The sequence below is a fragment of the Phaethon lepturus genome, unplaced genomic scaffold (assembly GCF_000687285.1).
Source record: "Phaethon lepturus isolate BGI_N335 unplaced genomic scaffold, ASM68728v1 scaffold6906, whole genome shotgun sequence".
Lineage (NCBI taxonomy): Eukaryota > Metazoa > Chordata > Aves > Phaethontiformes > Phaethontidae > Phaethon > Phaethon lepturus.
The window spans coordinates 106,126-131,186 of NW_010548320.1; the positions used below are offsets into that span (position 1 = coordinate 106,126).

At 39.8% G+C, this 25,061-nt stretch overlaps 1 protein-coding gene across 1 annotated transcript in view; it reads left to right on the forward strand.

The window, feature by feature from the left end:
• HECW1 (HECT, C2 and WW domain containing E3 ubiquitin protein ligase 1) overlaps positions 1 to 25,061 on the forward strand; it is a gene marked incomplete at its 5' end in the record, with an annotated part of 164,909 nt that overhangs the window by 104,657 nt on the left and 35,191 nt on the right. The window contains 10 exons of the mRNA XM_010289929.1: positions 2,611 to 2,741; positions 5,401 to 5,522; positions 8,310 to 8,495; positions 9,122 to 9,256; positions 15,152 to 15,257; positions 15,449 to 15,545; positions 17,537 to 17,620; positions 18,669 to 18,778; positions 20,925 to 21,045; positions 22,432 to 22,545. Of these exons, the coding sequence (XP_010288231.1) occupies positions 2,611 to 2,741; positions 5,401 to 5,522; positions 8,310 to 8,495; positions 9,122 to 9,256; positions 15,152 to 15,257; positions 15,449 to 15,545; positions 17,537 to 17,620; positions 18,669 to 18,778; positions 20,925 to 21,045; positions 22,432 to 22,545 (1,206 nt within the window). The remainder of the gene's footprint in view (positions 1 to 2,610; positions 2,742 to 5,400; positions 5,523 to 8,309; positions 8,496 to 9,121; positions 9,257 to 15,151; positions 15,258 to 15,448; positions 15,546 to 17,536; positions 17,621 to 18,668; positions 18,779 to 20,924; positions 21,046 to 22,431; positions 22,546 to 25,061) is intronic.

Here is a 25,061-nt window from a genome sequence, read left to right on the forward strand (position 1 = left end):
CAGCCAAAACCACACAGCTTTGGAAATTCAGCTTGAAAAAAATCATAGCTGTGATTGAGCCTAGTCTTGCTTTCCTTCTGTACTCCAACCTTCCTATTAGCTGTACTAGCCACTTGAGGATACAGGGAATGCAAAACTGGAATCCAGATGTTGGACAAACTCCAAAGAGACATCCATACTTCTTATTTTAAAGACTTTCTCATTTTCTACAGCACTACCTGACTTGCTTGCTTGTTAGCAAAGCACATAACAGCCCGTGTTGTTCAAGCTCTGTTGGAAGGATGCTTTGCAGCATATGTATATCTAGACTTGGTTTTGCCCTAATTTAAAAGGTTATAAGTAACATTAGAAATTATAACCGTAATAGTTAAGACAGCCACAGTGTGGTATTTCTAAACCTCCAGTTCTTTGACAAATTGCTTTGAAAGGAGACTGAAATTTCCAGAGGCTTTCCCATAACTTTTGCACTTCCAATGTTTTCTCCAATTACTTTGGCATTGTCTGGTATTTATATAAGATGATTTTATAGTATTGAGACCCAAAAGAAAAGCATAGCCTTTTGTTGGCATACAGCTGGTGTTACTCTTTAAGGTTTGCCAGTAGTGATTTTCTACCATCTAATTAAATTGAAGCTACAAGGGTTTTTTTATGTGTGCTTATATCCCTTGATTATATGAACTTTTTTCCCCTTTTCCAGTTGCATGTGGGTGTTGTAAAACTCCTTCAGCACTGGAATGGAAAGTTCATTCAGTTGCCTGCAGTCAAGTAAATAAAAATGTAAAATGTGGGTCTAAACCAGACAGCTTAAAACTGCAGTAAATTCATGCTTTGCAAAACCTGCTATCAGAATTTACTTGTACACATAGAGGTTTACTTAAACATAGAACCCCATTTAAAAAAAAAATTCTAAAGACGCTGTTTATTGAGTTGTCAAGATATACACTAAATGTAGCTTCAAATGACTTTGAGTACTGGGGGACACACATACTACTGTGAAAGTTTAGTATAAATGTATTAAAATTTTAATTATTCTTCTTAATTATCTCCAGCCTTTCTGCCCACGATTGGGTTGCAGTGAGCTACTGGAGATGATATCTGTTGAGAGATACAAAAGCCAAATCCTAACTGCTTGTCTTTAATGATCCCATGTCCCTTTGAGGAACTAACTTCTAATTTGGAATAAAGTGTGCATTAACAGAGAAAGTAAGTAAAATTTATAAGTCAGAACTTGAGCTGAAGAAAGAAAAGAGTGTAAGTTAGGAAAATGAGAGACAATGCTGGATCAGATTAAATGCAGGCAGTAAAGCCATCCTGTTTTATATACATATGGAAATGCAACCCAGAAATAGGATTAAAAATATTAGGATGGAGTAGAAACTTATTAAAATAATCAAGAGCCTATTTTCTTTCTTTCTGTTTCTTTCTGCTTCTTTCTTCCTTTCTCTTTATGCTCTCTTTTTCTTTTCTTTCTCTCTCTGCATATAAAATACATTTTCTTATTCAATACATAAGACTTATATTCATAGCTTGCCTATAGAACCAAAGAAATCTTGATCTCTTATTCATCTGTCTGTGTGAGCGAACAAGTTAACTAGAATTTTTTTTGTGTAGCGCGAATTCGAAACACTCCAGGTTATTCCCAAAGCCAGGTATATACTTTGTTTCCTGATGTGATAAAGTATTTAGGATTGGGCTCATCCCTAAGACCATGATCAGTCCCATTGACATCAACTAATGTGGCAATTAGTTCCATGACTAGTATGGAAATGACGTTGTCGGTTTTTAAGGCATTCGCAGGTTTTTATTTAGAATTTTCTTCTGTTGTCCTTCTCACTGTTGTTTGCTTATCTCTGTATTATTTCATCTTCCTTGTTCTGCAACTAGTCACCACCGAGACTGATTGCCCAATCCCATGGATTTCCAAAAACGGGCGTAACACTTGCATCCGCACGCTGTTCACTCAGCTCATGTGTTACATCCTATTCTACTTTTCTGTGGTTGTCGTATCAATTAGATTGTAGCTCTCTGAGGTCACACTACCTACTAGTTTACATTCCATATTGCCTCCCAAAATGGAAGTGTTCCCAACTGCTAGCCATGCAGTATCATAATAAACATTTTGTGAACACTTTAATAGCCTTTACCTTTTTAAGGTTGAGCATGTGCGTACAATATTGTAATAAGAAAGACTGAAGGGAACTCAGTGCATCACAGGATTGATCCTTACTTCATTGGTTATGCTACCATAAGATTAAATGAGAGGGGGAACCATGATCCACCCGTAATCTTACGTTCCGGATGTTTTAAAGGGAAGCCTAGTGGCAACCTGTAGCCTAAATACCTGACTGAATTTGACCTTTGAGTCTTCTTTGCTTTACACCCTCTGTAGCTACTTGTTAGTCAGTGCAAAATGCCCTATTTGCAGAGTAATGGTCGGCCTAAGTGTGAGTAGCTGCATCAGTTGAAGGAGAAGAGTTGGGCATGCTCTTAACACTGTCATATGTTGAAGATAGAAGTATCATTCAAAAACAGTGCTAATTGTTAAGGTAGAAAGCACCAGAAAGCTTCTGTTAACTAAAGCATGTTGTTCCTTTCTCTGAATGTATGTAGATACCAAAATATCCAGCGAACTATTGCAACAGAGCGGACTGAAGATGATGCTGTAGTAAACAACAGGGTGGAGAGAGTTCCTGCTGGAGGAGGAAGTGACTCTGAGGCAGAGCCTTCCCAGCCAAGCTCAGGTATGGGGGAAAAAAAGCTACTGAGGGGCATGTTCAGTGCCACTCAGTTGGTGGCATTCAGTTCTGGGGAAGTCTGCATTTCCACAGGAGACTGGAACTTTATTATACTGAATTGCAAAAGCTAATTAAAGAAAAAAGGGTTAGGCTTGAAGCTACAGGTTTTAGACCTGAAGCTACAGGTACAAAGGGCCTCAGGTCTTTTTTTGACCCCTACTAAGACAGACAAAGCATTTTTACTTTAGTAAAGGGCTATTTAAAATTAACATGGAAAAGGTATCTGGTTTTTATTCACCTTAGTTGCAAAAACGGCACCGTCTTAGTTTTGCTGCAGTATGATTTTTGTCTTTGAGCATTGCAGTTTATTCTCGCTGGGCATGGCCTCTGCACTGCCACGTTTGCCCATGTGGTCACACCTGCAGTGGCCCTGGTGTTGAGTATGAAATACTTGTGTTTTTAAAGCTGCAGTTTTGTGCTAGCTATCAGCTGTGTGGGCAGCCGCTGAAGGAGGCACAGCTGTCTTTTTGCTCCTCGTTAACTTATGTGACAGGACCCCATACCAGAGAAGGGATCTGCCTGAAAAATAACCTTGTTTCTTGTACTTAATGTTGTTTACACCCAGATTGGTTCTTTCATCTGGCTCATTAGATGACCAGACAAGAATGAGTGTCAGTACAAAGGAGGACAGGAGAATGTGTACCCAGGGCAGGATGAAAAACGCAGAGGGCTGTTTGTTCTACTCTTTCTGGTGGTAGTCATACCTATATTTTCTCAAAACGTTTTTGAAACTATAGCCTATGTGTTTCAGGTAAGAAACACCAGCAATCAGACTAGTGCCCACTATGCAACTTGTGGACATGCAAAAATAGCTATCTGCTTTGTCTGAGAACTTGCATCACCAAAATGAATGGCCAGTTCTCTTCTTTTGGAACATTCTCACCTCCACCTAATTTTGTGTGCACATTGTCTGCTGGAAGTAAATCTGACTTCTTGCCATCCTTTTGCCATCCCTCTGTAAATAGTGTTGGCAAAAGGAAAGAACCAACAAAATGTCTGCTTGATTTTCTTAATGTTCCATGTTGAACAGGAAGAATTACACAGAGAACTAGTGAACTTTTTTTCAACAAGTTTAAAAAAACACTCAATTTTGTCTGTTTGTTTTCCTGATCCATTAGGTGTTTTTAGCTTGAAAATAAATTTTGACCAAGAATGTTTAATGTTTGATATTCAAAGCTTCCTTGCAGTCCTTTGTATTGCAATTAATGGGAGCCTTTTCATACAGGGAGAACCCAGTCCTCTCTGTTACAGCTAAAATGGAAATGAGGTACATATTATATTGTTAGTATTTAAATTTTAAGTAATGTAGTCATTACTTGCAATGTGTATAATCATTTACTGTCATAGCCTACATAATAAAATAGTAATTTCATAGGAATTGCTACCAGTGAGTATTTAGGTCAGTTTATTGTGTAACATTTGTTTGTTTGTTTGTTTTAATCCTGAAGAACTAATGAGGATGATATGTGTCATGTTAAGTGATTAGGAAATGGCTTTTGCTATAGATAATTGCTTTGCTTTTAGGAGAAAAAAGTCAATACTGTATAAAATGCAAAGAATTAAAAGATGTGATGTAAACCACACTGGAATAAGAAAAAGCTGCAGCATGATACATTTCCTATTTGCTGTTTAATTGAAATGAAAAATGTCAGAAGAAATACAATTTAGGCACGTTAATCCAGATTCTAAGCCAGTATAAATCAATTTAACTTCAGCAATGGATCCAGTCTGCAGTTTTAAGTGGATAAAATAATATGATGTGTCTAGCAGGAAGAAAAAAAAAATTATAACTGATAAGAAAAAAATGGGAAGCTATATTTATTCTGTTGATGACGTGCATCCAATTTCCTTGGACTGCAAATAAGAGTTGGCTTGCATGTGAAGACACCAGAGCTGTGTACTCAAGCCATAATTCCATGGTAGGAAGTGTTTTTCAGGTGGCTGTAGAAGGTCAAGGAGTTCCCACCTCTACAGTGTCACATTCTCAAATGCTCGGTTCTGCTTCTGTGCTTCATGAATTGGTAGAGATTAAAAATAATCCCCTTGTGTCTGTTTTTGTTTTCTTTACCATACAAATTCCCAAAACCATGGACTTACGAAAAATAATGCAATTACAGGTAAAGGGCAATGCTTTGCAGCAGCCACAGGGATGTGAGTGGCTGAGCAGGGGGCTTGTTTAACCCAGTCTGGCTACCAAATGCTTTCTGCTGGTGAACCCCTCAGGCTGGCTTGGCAAATCAGGTCTCTGTAAAATCAGCAGCGGGGGGAGCCAGTATTGAACAAAACCATCAGCTGGTAAAACCTGTTGTGGTCACGTTGGTATTTAGAGACAGCACTAGATATGACACAGAGCTTTATAACATACAGTACAGAGAAGCATCCAGCTCCTGCCCTGTTACTCTAAGCTCTGCAGCACTAACCGTAAGGAGAACATCTGCCAGTTCACTAGCAGGCTTGTCTTGGAACCATGAAGAAGGTAGGTGCCTTGGGCAGAATGGTGACCTTTTACCGTCACTTTTGCAGCCACTCAGTAAAGGTTAAATAGATTGCGCTTGCCACTGCGTTAATATGATCTTGCTGCCTTGGTTTGTTTTTTTTTGTCCAGAGATTAGGAGGGAAGGTTCCCTTTCTCCTGTGAATTCTCAAAAAATCACTTTGTTGCTGCAGTCTCCAGCTGTGAAGTTTATCACCAATCCCGAGTTCTTCACTGTGCTGCATGCAAACTATGTGAGTAATTATGATTTGCTCTCTCACGCTACTGATTTCTGAATCTAAACACTGCACCCCAGGCCTTCGGGGAGAATGCATAGTGAATTTGAATTGTGTGACTCGGGCTCAGTTGTCCTTTCTGAGCACCAGACCAGGTTGGAGACAGTACACGCAGGCTGCTCCAAGGAGACTCTTACTGGGATTTTGCATCACACAAGGAATTCCCCGGTGCAGAGAAGCTTATTAATGTTATTCTTCCTGAATAAGCAGGAACCCTTGGTTTTGGCTTGGTTGATTCTGTTGTTGGTTGTTGCAGGGAGTGTGGTTGTTGCCTTTCAATCCATGTTTCTGAGAAATCTTACTCATATACCACCAAGTCTCAGGGAAATAGAGGGGGAAAAAAATTATTAATTCCTGCAGTTCACACTCCCAAGAAGCAGGTGGGCATAATGCAGTGAAAGAAATACTAACCTGTGTCAGTGTAGCTATTTTGGAAAAAAACAAGAATGAAAATGAATTTGCAAAATTCAAATAACTTTTTTTCCATTAATGCAATAAATCTGCATGTTTTCTTGTAAACCTGGTGAGGAGTAGAAGAAATGTAATGATAGGTCAACCAGGAGGAAGCAGGTAGGGAAATCTCACAAGCAGGTGCAGCCATAGTTTTCCATATCTAGGCACTCACACATGACTTTGGAATATTTGGGAAGTCATCCGTTTCTGGGTAGGGATGACTTTCCTTTTTGAAAGGAAAAGAAATTAAAACACTTCAGGAGTTGCCTCAGCACAGATTTTTAGCTAACTACAGACATCAGGTTTTGGCTGTGGTGCCTTGCGGGTTGAAGCCAGCTGTCCATCTCCAAGAATCTGCCAGAGATTATTGCCCATGAAACCTTGCAGAGGAAGGGATATATTAACTCATGTGACGTTACCCGAACTAGGTTATGGAGTGCGCATAATTTCTTCCATTGACAGGCTGATATATGATGATTTGTAGCTGGGAGCAGTATCATTTTCATTTGGCATAGTTATTAGCAAAATGAGCAACTGATTCCATAGTGGTGTAAGGAACAGCTCACAAGAGACTGAATCCCAATTTTATTTTTCACTGAAATAAAAAAAACCAAGAGACCTTCAGTTTGAGCTTATAAAGTTGTCTCTAATATGAGAGCCAGAATGATCTATTGAAACATCTGTCAAATGGTCATACAGATTCCACTTATACAGCAATAATGGCCTACATAACTTTTGGCTTAACACGGTTGTAATATTTTAACCACAAGCCCCTGTTAAAATTTCATGCTATTAATTATGCCAGTGAAGTTGGGATTGGAAAATATTATCCAGCAGTTAGAATTAAAAGGAAAAGGCTCCCATTTTTCAGATATTTTATTTCCTTGGAGGGATAGAACTACATTACATTTTTTGTTTCCCTAGAGCAGTGAAGAGATACTCAGATGGGCCTTGATCACACATCAGATCAAAATACAACTTCTGTCATGGAGTAGGCTGGGATTGTAGCAATTTGTGACCATGAAGCTTTCCTGGGCTATAACCAGGTCATATCTTCAGGGCAGAGATCAAATCTCTGTGATTTCATAACATTTACCAACCTTTGACAAAATTAGGGACCCTGTGCTTCAGGGAGTATTCTCAGTGCTACCACTATGATAAATCCTTACATAAAAAAGATAGTGGAATAAAACGTTTACAAGTATTATAATGGCTAAAATGCAGAAATTGAGAATTCAAAGCAGATTACAGGTGTGCGTGCTGGGGCTCACTTCACTGGAAACTCAAGTCCTCCAGTGATCCTTCATTACTCTAGTGAGTAATTAAACCCTCTGGGCTGACCAGCAGAACCAGTGCACTCATTTTCTCTCTAGTGTAATGCTCAGAAGGGTTGCAGATTTTTGTAAAGTTTCCTACCCTGTCCTGAGGAGCTTTTTCCCTGAAGTAAAAGATCCCAAGAGCAGTCTGTGGATGAGAAAAAGTGTTCTCACTACAAGTGTATTTTGTGGTGCTCTATCACTGAATATACCGTGGCAACAAATATAGTTCACTTTGGCCCCTACTCTGCAACCAGCTCAGCACTAACTCAGATCTGTGTCAGGGCGCGTTCCTCTAAGGGTCATGTTTAATGCCCGTTGTGAGATTGTGCTGCCTGAGGGTTGGCGTTCATCTGACTCGTGAAAACATCTCCATCTGACATGCTTTGTAGTCATTGCAGAAACAAATATTCAGTTCCAGGAAATTATTCATATTGTCCAAAAATAGACAATTGAAAGTGTTTCTGTCATCTGGCTATAAAGTGACCATAAGTATGGTAGCAAGTTTAAATGTAGTTATCTGCACTGCAGTCCCCTTAAGTTCATGAATCCTATCCCAAGCGTCTTGATTTGAATGATAGCATAAATACATGTTCACAGCTGTCTTTGCATCTCTGACATCATCCAGTCACACCAGCAGTGTTTCTGTTGGCCAAAGAAAGCAATGAAATAAGTGCAACTAGATGCTTCTTGAGTGTGTGGTATTTTAGCTGACCATCTTTCTGGAGTGCATTAAAAAAGATAGTTTATGCACAAGCTAACTGTGGATAATGTGTGGGATGTTTCACTTTCCAGATTGTATTTCTTACTCCTAGGTGTTCCTATAAAGTAGTTAAATGAAAACAATGAGATGGAAATTGTTCTTGACTCTCTCAGGATTTGTTTCAGTTCTTTCGGCATGTGTCCCATGAAATAACCAAATATGTTGTTTTGACATCAGAACTGATTTTCCTCACTTCTGTTTTCCATCTCACAGAGTGCCTATCGAGTCTTCACTAACAGTACCTGCTTGAAGCATATGATTCTGAAGATCCGTAGAGATGCTCGTAATTTTGAGCGTTATCAGCACAACAGAGACCTGGTAAATTTTATCAACATGTTTGCAGATACCCGACTGGAGCTTCCTCGAGGCTGGGAGATAAAAACTGACCAGCAGGGCAAGGTAAGAGTACTAACAGAACCAATCACTTGTCTAACACAGCACATCAGGCTACTTGATCACTAAAGGTTCATTCCTTCTTGACTCAAAATTGGTGAAGGTTTGATTTAAACAATACAAGCAACAAGCAGAGTTACTTTAGAAGGAGAAAAAAAATTCAACAACAAATGTTTTGAAGTATAGTGGTGACCCTCCTGCTTTCTGGGGAATATGACACCATAGCCAAGGCAGCATTGGACTAACAAAAAGGTTTAAGCCAATGTTTAGATCTGTCATGACTGCAAAATTTGGCTTAGTGTCTCTGCCTCCAGTGAAGCTTTGCCGAGTGACTTCTGGAACCACCAAACAGGCTAAAGCAGTGTTCCTTGGTAATTTGATTCTCTTCTGTGTTGTTTACTTCATGGCCATTACACATGATTTTGACCTACATAGCTTCGGGTGTTTTCCAAGAGCTCTTCTAGCTTTGGCTAAGAAAATCCTGTCATTTGCAGATGTCTTCCATGGACTGTGCCTAAAGAGGGTATTTCTGACACGCAGTTGACAGTAGTTTTCACTTCATGATCCCACGATACCATCACAGTGTTGGCAATCTTCTTACGCCAAAAAAACATTGTTCCTGTGTGTTTCAGTCTTTCTTCGTCGACCACAACAGCCGTGCTACTACTTTCATAGATCCCAGGATCCCGCTGCAGAATGGTCGTCTCCCTAATCACCTGACTCACAGGCAACATCTTCAGCGACTTCGTAGCTACAGTGCTGGAGAGGTAACAGTGCTAATATCAGATACGGTTACTTCTGACAGCAATCTTCTGTAGAATTAAAAGCACTTCTTATCTTTGAAATGTGTTTAAACAGACCATCTTGTAGATTTTTATCTTCCAAAGGAAATTGGGGATTTTTTTTCTTTCCTAAGGGTTTATCTCAGAGCTTTCTGGTAATGAAGGTTTTTTGAAGGTTTTCAGAACAAAATAATAGACAAGTAAAATTAAATGATGGCAAAAGAGTTTTTAAAAGAAGAATCCATATTTGACATCCTAGTCTTGCTTTAGTAAAGGCAAGTCATTAATTATTTTTATAGCCTGATAGTTCAGCATCCTCATATCTTTCTTTGCTCCCCACTGTGACACTGTGCTCTGAAGAGAGGTACTCCCTAGCAGATGTAGTAATGTATGTCGAGGTTTGCTTCCCTAGCTTTCGGTCACATTAAACGTATTTCCTATGTTTCATGGGGATGATTTTTATCACTGGGGGGCATGGGCAGGATTGATAGAAGCATAAATCCTGAGTTTGTATTGTGGATGTAAGAAGCAAAAAGTACCAGCAACCAGATTCTTCATATAGCAAATCCATACAGTTGAAGATTTGTAAAGATTGAAGCTGAATAGTAGTAGAGATGAATTATGGCCAAAGGATCTTCCTCTTCCAGAAAAACATCTGGAGAAATGCTTGTGAAATTAACATTAAAATTCATTGGAGCAGGACCAGTCTGAACACCTCCCACTGCCAAACGGGGTTGGGATCGGGAGCTGGCTAGGGTGTGAGGTCAGGGCTTCGGGATGAAAGGCAGACCAGGCATGAGTAGCTTGGGTAGGTTTTTGCCATCTTGGGTGAACATGGCAACATATTTTCTGAAGATAGAAGTGTATCAATGGATCTGTTTCCAATCATATCTTCCCACGAACTTAGCAACTTCCCTCTACTAACAGCCTGCAGTTTAGTGTTACTATAGTGACTGAATTATTGATGTGAATGTGAGTGTCACCTGCATGATGATTCATGTTTGGGCCCACGCTTGCATGGAGCTTGCTTACAAATTCACTGTGTCAGGGGCAGGAACACCGCGGAGGAACTCTGGTCACGTAGCCCAAAAAATACACTTGATTTTTCTAAGTGCTGGCAAGGCTGACAAAGAACAATTTGCAGTAAACCTGAAATATCAAGTACAGGGAAGGGAGTGAAAAGCATTGAATACTTTTGAGTAATGATTCTCTGAGGAAACTGTAAACTGTTCATCACGGCCACTGATTTGGCACGATCAGCCAGTGAAACAGGGCCTTCTGTTTAGGGAGCCATCAGTGCTGGCACCTTCATCTTGCAGTCTCGGTAGCCTGGGTCCTGCAGTGCTTCTGCAGCCTTGTCATAGTCAGTAGCTTCCCCTCTGGAAGTATCTGCTGCTCCACTGGAAGGACTCCCATTGATTTCAAAAGATTTTGGGTCGGTGCCTAAGAGCCCACCATTTACAAGGAAAAGATTCAACCCTTTGCAACTCAGCCCATTTATTAAAACCCGCAAGTTCCATGCCATTTCTTCCAAGTGTATTTGGATGTGCTTTTGTCCTATAAATCATGTCTGTAGGGAGACACTTGGGGCTTTGTCCTGGCCATGTGTCAGCTATCTGCAGTCCAGCTGGTTTCTTTGCTGAGCAGGTCATGCGACCTCTGGAATTTGTCACCAGGACGGTATGAAGGACCAAGACAGACATCCAGTGGTTTTGAACATTATGTACAGACATCAGGTGAGCCTGAAGGAGAGCAGAACAGCACAGCCTCAGTCGCGATTGCTTGTGGGTGCCAGAGAAGATACAGAAAAAAGCCAGGGTAATGAGAGGAAAAACTCTACCCCCTGCCTTTGGCGCATATAGCTGACATCCTGCCCAAGGGCCAAAACAAGTTGCCAGCGTGTCGTGTGGACTTCCTAGGGATTTTGTGACACTGAGTGATCAGTTGAGGAAAGAGCAGACAACAATCACAAGCAGATGAGCCCAAAGCGGGGGAAAAAGAAATACCCCAGCTTCCCACAGTCAGCAACAGCTCTTAACTGAGTCTCACTGTAAAGAAATTATTATGGTTCTCAGAAATTGTGATCTCGGTACTCAACAATGGACAAAAAAGCAAGTGTAATGTCTGGAATTCTTAGAAAATTAATAGAAAGATGAATTTAATCTAGGAGAGGACAGGCATTATGAGAACTAAGTTTTGGTAGTAAAAGCCAAACCAATTCAATTAAAATAAGGCAGGGCTGAAACTCAGTGAGAATAGTTAACCATAGGAACTAATGATTATGTGGGTATTGGGTCTCCATTTCTTCATGCTTTCAGGCCAAAACATAGTGCAAAAGCCAGTTTTGTCTTAGTCACCAACAAGTTTCTGAGCAACCTGGCCAAAGGCAGTCCAGTGAATAGGTTGTAGTGTTGAAGAAAAACAGTGATCTCCTGCACTCCCTTCCATTGACATCCATGAATCTTCTAGATCCTTTTGGCTCATTGAAATGTGGTCTTGATTCTTGCCTAATAATCTTGATGTTGAACAGAATACCTTGCAATACTAATAAAGAATTTATTTTCAGTATTTCAAATGTACTTTTAAAACTCCCTCATGAAATTGGAACTTAAAAATATGCTTTCTCAAATATGGTAGTTTTCTTTGCTTTATGACATTTAAAATTCATTCTCATTAGAGACTAGAAATAGCAATTGTACAGCTTCTGTAGAAGGCTGACTGTTGCTTCCAAGTACTTTTATTCAAGGCCTACCCCAACTATTAACAGGCCAAGCAGAGATTAAAACTGCTTTTTTTCCCTTAATCTGTATATGGTGAGCTGTTTTAAAAATATTATCTGTGCATTTAATAGAACTCCATTTCCCTCTTCCAGGAAAGAAAGCATCTATTTCACAAATTATTCTGTAATATTTATGCTTTTCTTCATATTGAAATATTCTCCTAAATGAAGGACCTATGTAAAAACATTTGATGTCCACCTGAGTAGATTCTTTATATTAAATATTAATTTGACTGAAATGCTACAGATTCTTTAGTAAGCACTTCTTTAAGGGTAGCAATCTTTTACAGGATTGGTGGTTGGTGCTATTCTTGGTTACCTGATTTTTGAAAGAGAAGTTCGGATAGCTATACTGGCCATCAGTAGTTAAAAGAACATAAGTCACCAAGTGCTTCGTTTCCTTCTGCCACTGCTATAAAGGGAACAGGTCAGAAGCACTTTCTATTCCCTCTAAGGCACTTTCTGTCTGTAATGGAGATCAACATGTATCATCACAGGGCAGAGATTTTAAAGACAAAAAGAATCAGCAAGCAGACATCCGTAATGGAGAAGCAAGAGTTTCTGGTTAGCAAGAAAAGCAGAGGAGGTGCTGGGGTATAGCAGTATGTAAATCTCCTTACTGACCCAAACCGCAACAAGCAAGCAGCAGCCCTCAAACAGGCAGGAGCCTCTCAAATCCAGCAGTGATATCTAAAACCCAGGAAAGGGTATTATATCATTGAAAGGCTCCTGTGATAGTTTGGACTCTCCACTCTGGTTGCAATGTCCCAGGATCAATTGCAAAGCTGTTAATCCCTGCCATAAAACTGTCAGATTACCCTGCACTAGATGAACTAGGTCACTAAATCATTAGAGGGGTCACTTTTTTTTTCAATTAGAGAATAGCATGCTAATCTAAATTAAATGATTCAATTAGAAAGTCAAAGTAGACAAGGCGATTGTGATTAAACACTGAAATGGAGCAATCAATTCTACTATATTAGCTAAAAGATCGGAAAGAGGAGTGTTAGCAGAATGGAAGTTAATTAGATGTCTGGGAATTTTCCTGTTGTGTTGCCAGAGAAAAATTGTTTAGAGGTGTAAATGCGTAAAGACCATGATCCAAACACAGCATTAGTGGTGCCTAATGATGGTGATGAAGAGGAATACAGCACCACAGAGTGTGCAGTTTATTAAGGTGTGTACAGAACTGGATTCTTACAATTTGGATGACTTCAGCTGTTAAACCAGAATTGGGAAGACGGCAAGGGGGAAGCGAAGGTTTCTTTTCATGGGCTTTAGACACATTTCCTTTCAGAATTCTTGCTTCAGGAGAATATGTTCAGGCACACAGCTTGGCAGCACTGGAAGGCTAGCCAAAAAAAAAAATTTCTAAAAACCAAAATCAGATGACATGAGCAGGCTGGGCAGAAATACCGTGCAGTTCCCAAGTGACAAGCAAATACCTGCTGGTGCTAATTTTTGTGGGAGATGGGGGTTTAATTCCTCTGTTACACCTCCCTTTCCCCCTTCCTATTTTCTATTCATAGATCTATGTGTAGCAACACGGGCACAGGATTTGTCTTTGCCAAACATGAGTCAGAGAGCACCCTCAAAAACAGGCTCACCCACCATCCACACTCTGACTGGGCTTGACTGTTCTCCCTGACACTGGGGTAACTCTCTTGTAGTCAGCAGATGCATACCAATATAAAATGGGTGCAAGTGAAATCACAACTGAGTGATGGAACGAAACGTTTACTGTGCACTTTCACAGCAGTTTTGAGTTTTCAATTACCGTATGTTTAATTAGAATCATTAAGATTTTTCATTGTCTTAACCTGTGTATTGATGTGTATCAAGTATGCTGACCGGTATCTTGTTACATATAAACATTTTATGCGTTATGTGCTCCAAAGGCAACTTGCCAGTCACATCTAGCTTCACAGTTTTCATATATATCCAGTTGGAAGACCTGGCATTTGGCTGTATCACTGAAAATGGGTTGGCACCATTTGCCTGGATGCAGAGCTAAGCATTTAAAATATTGGAGTAGAGGCAATTTCTTCTTGAAGTGGTTGCCAAGTACTACAATTTGTGCAGTGAGAAAGGAGCAGCCATTGGCCCAGTAGAATGGCAATTGGAATTCCCAGTTCCTATCTTGCCCTGATACAAGGTGTCCTCACACTGATTTTGTAGCAGTGCTTCTCTGTTGGCTTCACTGTGGCCATATTTTAGAGGAACACGTGAGAGAGAGGTGGGTTCCCCTCAACTTGCACAAGTCCCCAAAGAGTTACCCAGCAAGTAATGACTTACTGAAGGCAGATTGCCAGACGCCATTGTATGGCTTTTAATATCCTCATACCTAAGAGTTTGCTCGCCTTTTAATGTATCTGCCTTCCTGACATGATTCCCTTCACTAGGTACTGTGTTTAGGACAGTAGTGTTCTTTAAGTGCCTCAATCAAGTAGTAGTGATAAGTTTCCTTCTTACTACTCTTTTTATCAGCTCTTTGGATTATGTTCTTTTTTCAGTGTGTACAATTCAACTTCTATTTCTGGTTATGCAAGCTAGGCAACCATTTTTTGTGATAATACAGCCCTTTTCTGTCCTGTGATCCACATGGGTATACCTTCCTCATGTTATTTCCAATATAGAATTTCCCTTCAACAAAGCTGCGTGAACGTGTAGCAGTGTTGTGGATTTTTTCTTTTTTCAAATTAACATTGCTGTAAAAACCTTGAAGTAAATGCAGTTGTGCTAAAACAAGAGACTGTATAATATTACAGAGATTTTATTTTAATTGAACCAGAGGACTCCATCACTGCAATACCTTTATTAACTTGCATTTAATTCTGGATGCTGGTGCCTTCCCTGCAGCATCAAAGAGGTGTGATACCTGTGGATAATGGTGTCCCTCCAATGGAAGCACAGAACTACCTGCCTTTTTTTAAATTGGCTGAAGTATAAAGCTATAATTTTTATGCAGGCTTTCTGTCCTTCAGTCAGCATCATGGACCATTCTGAAGGTCACAGAAGTAAAGATGAGAGACCTTTTCACTGACTGAGGTGCTACCGATGGTCAGTTTTGATCATTCTTTCCCTTTCCGCTGATGTTGTAGGCCTCCGAAGTCTCTCGAAACAGAGGAGTTACTCTGTTGGCCAGACCAGGCAATAGTCTCGTAACAGCTATTCGAAACCAGCACCATCATGAGACATTACCTCTGGGTAAGCAAAGTTTCTGCTTTCTTTTCAAAGCAGCGCTCACAAAGATGCTTTTAGAACTTCTCATCAACCATATGCACTGCTTCATGTTGCCCTGTGGCTCACTAGCAGGGCAGTCAGTGTGCCTGTGCACAGTCACGGTGATGTCACCAATGGTCAGTAAAGACTCGGGTTTTTTTTTTTTCCTTTTCCAGCTTACAATGACAAGATTGTTGCATTTCTACGCCAACCCAACATTTTTGAGATGCTGCAGGAGCGTCAGCCCAGCTTGGCCAGAAACCATGCACTCAGGTACCACTTTCTTTCCAGGAAGGACTTCTTGTAGTGAGGAAAAACAAATTCTAGTAACTGTAGTACAAAAGATGAACATGGGCCCCATATGGAACTGTCACCATTAAAGAGTAGGCATGGACCACCAGAATCTATGTAGTTACTATAGTTACTTTCCATTGACACCCAAGAAGTAAGAAGAACTGAAATAATCATGGGCAAATAGTGGCATATCTAATTTCCACTCTAAGTATTACTGAATAGCAGAAACAGTCTTCACCTACAATTATCACTTTGCTTTTCAGAAGATAGAGTTAAAATTGTGTCTGGATGGAAGTCAGCAACAAAATCCCACTCACTTCAGCAGATCCAGGATTTTACCTCATGGTTGGATTTATACCCATGCCATGGACATAGTCACCCTAGATTTTATAAAGAAATAGGAACGTTATGGAGTAGATTGTAGTCCTGTCTTTAGTCTTTCTCACTTACGACTTAATGGTAGTCCTTTCCAAAGTAATTAAATTCTATCTTTCTTTTTCTTATGCCCATTCCTTTCCTGTTAGGTTTTTTTTAAGAAAAAACAGAACCAAGAGCCAGTGCACTTTAAACTTATTCTAATTCCAAAGCTTAAATTAATTGTTTTGGCCAAGAACCTGAGCTGGTGTTAGTCAGTCTCAGCAATGCCAGTGTGCACTAGCTAAGAGTTTGACCAAGAATTTAGTTTGTACAATGCAGTAAAAATTGTGACTGCAGGACTGGTAAAGGAGGGAAGAGCAAGGGAAGGATCTTCAAGTTCCTGCAGCAGAGTTTCTGCTAATAGCCTTACTGACTTCTTGTTTACCTGTGAGGGCCAGACAAAGAGTTCTTTGGTTGTAAGGATTAGAATTCCTTCCTGAAAGAATTAATACGTTCAAACAAAATGAGAGAGACAGAATGAAAAATGCTTCCTGTATTCAAGATGTACATTTCTGTAACTGAGGATTTTTTTTACCTTCACTATCAAATTATTTCAGCCTCTTTTTTTTTTCTTAGCTGTAATCTGAATTCTCATTTCTCAGATAACAGATGATGCTTTTATCTCCTTTTGAGCAGAGAACAAAATTGACTAGTGATAGGGACTAGACAGCTTAGCCACTGCGTAATGAGATTTGTAACAGGATATTGAGCCCTTCGCCTCCAGGTCATTGCTTTGATTACAGCTTAGGTCAGGGGTGATTCCAAGCTACTGTTTAACGCTCTTACAGCAGGTCTTAAGCAAAGTCCTAGAGACAAATGTCTGTCTTTTACAGGGCTTGATTCAGGATACATTGCAGCCCCACCCAGCAAGGTACTAAAGCGCATCCTTGACTTGAGCTAGAATTCATTAACTTGATACTTGAATAAACATTCTTGGGCACTGCAGTGCTTTAGAAACACACTGACAGATTGGGGTGTACATCTGTATCTTCCACGGTCCTAATCTGCTGATAGGATCTTATCCTATGTTTCCCATTCTATTAACATTCATTTAAACAACAAAATGCATGATTTTACACAAGTACTATATAACTTATGTGTGATCAATTCATATCAAGTATATCTTAATGTTATTTGCCAGGTAGAACTGACAGAGTTAAAGGAAGAGGTATTATGTGAAATTCTGTTAATGGAAGGTGGTATATTAGTTGTAGCCTTAACAAAATGTCTGTCAATGACCTTACCTATAGTGCTACACATGAGCTTAGAGGACTAAGAATCATTCTGTTTTCTAAAATATGGTATAAAATCTCTTGCTGCTAGATCAGGAAACTGAGTGATATAAATAGATTATTTTTTGCAAGTTTGTTAGTGAGATTAGAAAATTAATCAGGCAGTTAAGATGTTTGCCATTTTTGTAAGGAAAGAAACAGGAACTGGCAAAATACCAAGGAATAACAACTCTATGCATAGTTCATACCTTGATAATGGCATATTTTCTTCTTTTTCTTTCTTTATGTCTTCTCTTGTCAATAATATCATTTCTGTTTCAGGGAGAAGATCCATTACATTCGGACAGAGGGTACACATGGGCTTGAAAAGTTGTCCTGTGATGCAGATTTAGTAATTTTGCTGAGGTAATCAATTTGATCAAAAGCACAATGCCATTACTTATGGTACCAGAGAAGCTGGCTGGCTCTTTCTCAGCATAATTGAAAAGATTTTGTTAAATCTTCCAAGTAATTTGTAATTAGAATAGGATTTATTGTTACTGATAGTCACCCAAAATAATGCAGTCAGAATATATCCGTCAGCTCTTACTTCCTGGAAGGCAGCCTCCATCAGTGCAGTAAACTCCATCCTGAGCTAGCTCAGTCAATATAGCTGTAAGTAGCAGATAAAAGAGAATCAGATCAAATGTTTCCTTTTAATGGAAAAATTCTTGTTCCCTGTTTTTTTTGGTTGGTTTTTTTTTTTTTTTAAGAGGAAAAAACTTGTCTTTTTCAGTACAAGTAAATAATGCAACGGCTCATTGAATTGCTAGTTTTACTGCAGCAGTGCTCCCCACGCATGCAGGGCCATGTCACACTAATGAAACCTCAATGTACAGTGCAGTGAGCATTGTTTGGGTAACATAGAGAAGGCTTTTAATTTTTACTGGGACTTTGGTCTTTAGGTCTTTCTTTAGGTCCTAGCTACTTTTTTTAGCACAGATAGGGACTTATCTTATTGTCTTGGTCTTACATTTCGGTACACTATATAGCACTGCCTAATGCAAGAAGTTTATAACTTATTTCCAGCAACTTAATCCAAACGGTCAAAGAGCTGAGCTATGTGAAAATGTATGACCCAAGAAAAACAACCTGGGAGACAGATGTATGTATCTTTGCTTCTCACTTCTAACATGTTGAAGTTGTCCCTGTTTACTACATAGCCTCAGATCCTTACCTTCCATCAGTAGATTGAGCTCCTGTGTTAGCATGAAATGTCTAATAAAATTCACTTTGTACTTCTTTGTTACTGGTGACCATGCCTGGTTCGGGAAACTTGTGGATTTTATGAATCCATGAGTTCAGAGATGTACCCAAACTTACAACCACAGCAGACTTGTACCATGCTGTGTATTTACATTCCTTCATGTGATGAATGTGAACCAAACCTCTCCCTATCACTTTTTCCATGCAGCCTTTTTGAAGAGGATATTATGTCCTACATACCACTGCAAGCTGCCTTCCATCCTGGTTACAGTTTCTCTCCTCGCTGCTCACCCTGTTCATCACCCCAAAATTCTCCAGGTAAGGGGATGGGGAAAAAAATAATACAAAATCTTGCATTTCTGGTATTTCTCCTCATAAATAGAAAGGCCAGCCTGCTAATTCTGGTGCTCACTCTGAATCTGACCCCAGCTGCTTTTTTGCTGGCTCAATTGTCATTGCTGTTATGTATCTCTTGAAATGTTAACAGTAGATGAAGCACAGAGATCAGAAATTGCCCATATGGAAGAAGGTATTTTCCTGTTTTTTATATAGTTGGAAGGGATTAGAATAAGAGAATGAAGCACTCCAAACATAACTCACTGACATGGAAGCACGTTCATGTTATGTGACGGGAGGAAAGAGCAGCTTCCAAATCAAAGGTGTATTGCAATACTTCCAGTACTCCTGTAAAGTTCAGTCTCCTCCACTCGGTGCTCCAAAGACTTCTCTTCCTCCCAAGACTCATCTATTTTAAGACCTGAGGGGATCATCTTGATCATCTAGTCTGACCTCCCGTGTTGAGCCCATTAACTTAGGTTTGACGGGAAACATTTTTTCCAGAAAGACATACTGTCTGAGAAGGTTATTTCCAGCTGTGGTATGTCTCTGTAGTTATTGTTTATGCTATGGAAATTTGAGGAGCTGATGTCTCCTTTTTGCCAAGATATACAACCCCCACCGCAGTCTCACTGCATGGCTGTGTCCGGTGGCCATTTTGAGAAAATTGACAGAAATGTGATCTGAAGAAATCCATTTTTGGCTGAGCTTTTTAAACATTCATTTAAATTATCTGGCTTCAAACAAAATTAATGGACAAGAGACATTCAAATCTCAGAGGTGGCTGTGGAAAATCAGAAGGTTTTCTGGTGTGAAGAAGTTAAATGCTGAACCCTTGTCTATAGGAGGATGGTGTTTTGTCAAAATGTCTTCTTTTCATTAATGAGTTTTAACACCATGTTAATACAGTTCCGCTCCTCTACATCAGGACAGGTCATAAACAAGTCTCTTGCAAGACAAAAATCTAAGAATTTGGTGAGAACATGACTTAAGAGAATATTAGAAGAACTGCACTGGTCTTTACCTGTTCTTACAGAAGCACAGGAAAGGCAAATACTCATTTCTGGCAACATACTCTCTGCTTGCTTATTTCTGCCACTGGTTGCGTAGCCCATGAGAACACCCATTCTCTTATGTCCTGGGGGAAAAAAAGTCTAACAGAAGAAAAGAAGTGTCACAAGGGATTCTCTTTGCACTGCATGTAAATATGCCTTTCTGTTTTACCCACAGAGACAATTAGTAATTTCCTTCCCTCCTGGCAACTATGATACTTGGTGCTCCCAATAAATGTGACTTTTTTTTTTTTCCTGCCTGTGGAGAATTTTCTGCCAGATTTCTTATAAAAAGGGCTTGTTTTTATTGTCTTCTGTAATGAGATAAGGAAATGGGATTTCATGGATCCATTCTTTGACCCTTTATGGCATGGCACTTGTTTATACAAAAGGACTAATCAGCTGCTTTGAGAATGCAGACTTCAAAACAAAGTAGGTCCCAAATTGCTAAAAATCTGCTGTATGTGTGAATTGTAATAGGAAAATGTAGCATTTCTTGCTGACAGAAATCCTCTTTGATGCCACAAAGCGGTTTTGTGTTGATAGCTGGAAGTGTTTAATACATAGTCAGATTAACACAGGGAAACCCGATTCCCAGCTTGGCTAGGGTGCTAGGCTCCAGTGAGAAGCATTGCTTTGAGCTCCAGAGGTTTAATCCTGCCAAGTAAAGAGATCTCCTATACAATGCAGAGGGGAGAGAAGGGAAGAAAACCTAAATACCAGTAAACGCGAGTGGGAGTTATGCCAATCTTTCTCATGCCTTTCTGATCCTTGAATTTCCATTCAGATCGATCACAGTTAAAGGCTGAAGCAACACAAAGGCACCCGCAAGGTGAGCTTAACATTTCTTTTAGCGAAGAAGAGATAGCCCCTGGAAGTCATTGTAATCACTGAGTTATAGGAACTTAAAACTCTATTAATGCCAGGTAGAACAAAAGTAATACTGAGTGCACTTTATACCTGTAAAAGGTTCCTAATGCGTTTGTTAGCCAGTTCTCTCTAGAAACACCAGCTGCATGATTTGGGAAAATGTAAAGCCCCTTACACTTTAGGATGCTGTTTGTTTTCCCCACCAGGCCTGCAGCGAGCAAGTGCAAGAGCACCTTCTCCATACAGGAGAGACTTTGAAGCCAAGCTGCGCAATTTCTATCGAAAACTTGAAGCCAAAGGGTATGGGCAAGGTCCAGGTAAAATTAAGTGAGTATTATGACAAGTCACTCAAGTAGTCTAACATGGTGTAGCTTTGTCTTTTATCATTATCCACGAATGAAGACACTCAAAGGGAGTGGGAAACGTACCAGAGTATGCATTTTGTACGTGAACTATCAGGGCAAGATAAGATCATAGTATTTCCTGCAAAAGAGTGACCTCCAAGAGGCTTTTGTGTGAAAGTTTTGTTTCTTTTAGATTCATATTCTCTTACACTCCCATTCTCTACCTGTTGAACAGGGATATTGATATTCCTACCTGTAATTTGCTAGTAGGAAAATCATCCATTCAGACAAATATCCACCAGAGGTTAACAGCCAAGTCACTGTAACAATGGAGTGACTCGAAATCCTTTGGATCTACACATCAGTATAACTCAGGACAAGAGTATGACCCTACAGAAGTTAGCCTGTATGTGCAGATTTAACTTTCAGTAGTTCTTTGTGTTGGTTGCCATCCTGGATTTGAATGCAAGAGATTTCTGCCTCTCCATGTGTTTTGGGATCTCTGTCACTCGGTGGTGGCGTTTGCCTTTGTTAGTTGGCTTATGAGTCTGTACCTACTTGTGCTCAGTCTAGTTATCCAACTTAGTCAAAGGACTGTATGTTACTGAGGTATTTCCTGGGCATCTGGTTGAATTTATGCATCAGGTTGGCTTCCTACTAAATCACATCTGTTGTGGGGAAAAAAAAAAGTATGAAGCAAAGCAATTTATTCCAGGCAAACGTCATCATCAAAATATTCTTACAGAGCTGGGGAGTCCTAGCTGTTGGTTATACCTTTTGGTGTCCTCCTAAGTGGGTCCAAGGCAGACACAAAATACACTTTAGAAGGTCTGTCTTAAAATGTCCATGAACATATGAGCAAGAAGGATTTCTTGCACAGGTGGTGTTTAAATGTACTGTTCATTAAGTTCTTTTAGAGGTTGGCAGGGGAGTGATAGGTGTGCTGTATAAACAGAGACTGATACTCCCTTTGCTTACCCTGCTACAGAAGCAGTAATTCCATGGACATTCACTGGATTAAACCCAGAAAGGATTTGGGGCCAATCCCAGAAAGCTGTGACCTCATGTACACAGGAAACTCACAGCCCCCTCTACGATACAGATTTGTACATAGAGAGTGTTAGCAGCACTGTGAACACTCTGAACCCAATCACAGCATTGCAAAGAAATTCACCTCTGAGGCATACAGAAAAGCCTAATGAAACAACTCAAAACCCATAATGGTCAAGTAGCTTGTGCACCAGTGGATGCAACTTTATTAACTTCTCTGGGAATGAATGTCTGTCTGTACAAGCTCTTGTTTACCTTCAGTCTCACAGGCTCACACAAGACTCAGTCATTACATCTCTCTTTCTGCCTCCCTTTGCAGGTTAATTATACGACGTGACCACTTGCTGGAAGGCACCTTCAACCAGGTAATGGCATATTCACGCAAGGAGCTCCAGCGGAACAAACTCTACGTCACGTTTGTTGGCGAGGAAGGGTAGGGAACCACTAAATGCTATCAGTTTTTGAAGTAGCTCTTACGTTACAAAACACTTAGAGTTGACTAAGGCTGAGCCTTTCTTGTTATGTAATGCTTCTGTAGTTTTGTTCTACCTCTCAGTAAGTGATTCACCTTAATCAGCTCAACCATTTGTTAAAAATAACAGCAATAATGCTTCATTTTCCTGTAGCACCTTCCATCTAGATGTCTCAAAGTGACAATTTAAGTGGTTAAATCTAATATCATCTTGTTGCCATAGGTATTTTGACTGGCTGGAAGACAAAACTGAACTACAGGCCCATGTTTATAGCACTCAGGGCTATAATTAGAGACCAGACCTTTATCCCTTTTGTTACTCTAACTTTTCAAATTGGATCTGATTTTGCTTCAAAAATTTTTGCTTTGCTCATCTAATGATCGTTTGTTATCTATATGTGGACTTCTTGTTTCTGGCTGAAGTGAGAAGCATGAATGCTGTTCAGTCCTTACAGTTTAATCCACCCACTTGGAAGCTGAAAGTAGTAGAAGTCTCTTGAGAAGGCCTTTTGCAGGAAACTTTCTGCCAGCCTTGCAAGTCCATAAGCCATTCTTGTATGATTAAAGCCAGCCTCTGACCTGTTGTTTCAAATCTAAACAGAACCTTTCAAAGACACCCTGGCTCACCTCAGGAGCTACGTTGTAATTGAGGCTTAATACACATGCTTTTATAATGGAAAGACAGTTGTGTGTATTTCCAGTGCTCCTTATAACAAAGGCTTGAAATCATATTTCAATAGCTTTGTATATAATGTTTCTTAAAAAACAAAAACAAAAACAAAAACACACATGGATAGGATTTCAGTTCCAAAGGTACCAGAACAGTAAAGCTCTGGGGCAGCTCTTGGCATATCCAGCAACTGCTGTCACTATCAGCTCTGAGGTGGCATGTCAAGTGAAGAGCTTTTGCGGAGGAGAGCTTGTCTGGGACATGTTAGGTCTAGTGGAAAACAGAAGTCGCCAATCTCAAAGGAAGTCACTCAGTGACCTCAGTATCAGGGGTTTTCTGAACTTGTACTTTTTATATTCCATGGATTTGGTATTATTTAACAGAGGTTGTCTTTCACAGCAGGTTTTGCCTCTGGCTTGCAAGTAAAGCATAAACATGCAGCATACCTCAGTTGGCGTTGTTGGAATAGCATTCTAGTAAGCTAACACTGGCCAAAGTCATGTTGTTTTCCCCACATCTCTTATAACTTTTACTGTGTGTGGCATGGTATCCTCAGGAGAAATTACAAACCAATTTGATTTGCAAATTCATTCATTCTTCACAGATTCATTTACATCTGAAGATACATGCCCCCAGGGTTTCTGCTGTTTAATGCTAATATAGGTTCTGCTGGAGGGACTCCAAGATACCAATTCCCTACTGAAGAGTTGATGCTGTGTGGCCACATGATGCTGTATGGGCACAGCTTCCCACATGTTTGAAAGCTAAAATGACATTGAAAATGAACTATGAAGGCTTTATGATGAGCTAATGTGTTGCTCAGAAATGCAATACCTAGTCTTTCCTTGGAGGTTTTTGAATATAGACAGGTGGTGTTTGTAGTTCTTTACTCCAGCCATCATTAGGCTTAGCCTGATATTTTAATGTCCATTGAACCAGATCTGTTATGTGGTTAGCACTAGTGGTTCATGTGGACTTACTACCATCCCCTTTTTCTGTTGTGGCTTTAGTCTCACCTACCACATGATCCTAGAACTAAAGCTGCTCGGAAAGGAAAGTACTGAATCTCTGGGTGTAAAACAGAGGAGGATGGGTCAGCCTGCCCTTTATGATCTTTCTAGCTGCACAAATCATTCAAACCCTTGTGGTTATGCTTCCATAACTTCAAACATAATACAGAGCATTCTGATTCAGCTGCAGAGTTTTCCTCTTTTCATTTGTTAAGTAGAAGGAATAGTGCCTGCCTTAGATAATCTTTTGGCACATGTGATATATGGCTACAGATCATTTGTTCATATTGTATTTGTTCTTAGGTAGATTTATTTTAGATTGAAAAACCTACCTACCTACCATTATATTACAGGATGATCTGTTTTTAATAAATCCATCACAGCTGGGTTTAATGTGTTCATGAAGCTTTTTTGTGTTTTGTTTTCAAGTTGAGATAATTGGAAACAGTTGAGTTAAAAAAGGAAAAAAGGTGACTCTGTACAGAGCAAAATCATGCGACAGTAGAGCACAGCTTAAGGTGTACCACATGTATTTGAAACTATCAGAAAAGTAGAAGAGCTTGGGTGGAACAACTATCCATTCCAGTTTAAGAGACACAGTTCTGTTGCAACTTGGTCTTTTTCAGCATCGAACTTTAGGTTATACCTATAGCTAAGAAAGAATCGTTGGGGTGCGATTGTATCTTTGGTAACGTTGCCCTGTAGGAGTATAAGAGCAATTTCTACTTCAATCTGGTCTGTCTGGTCTGTGAACCCAATTGTTCATAGGCTGTTCAAACCCACTCACTAAAAAACTA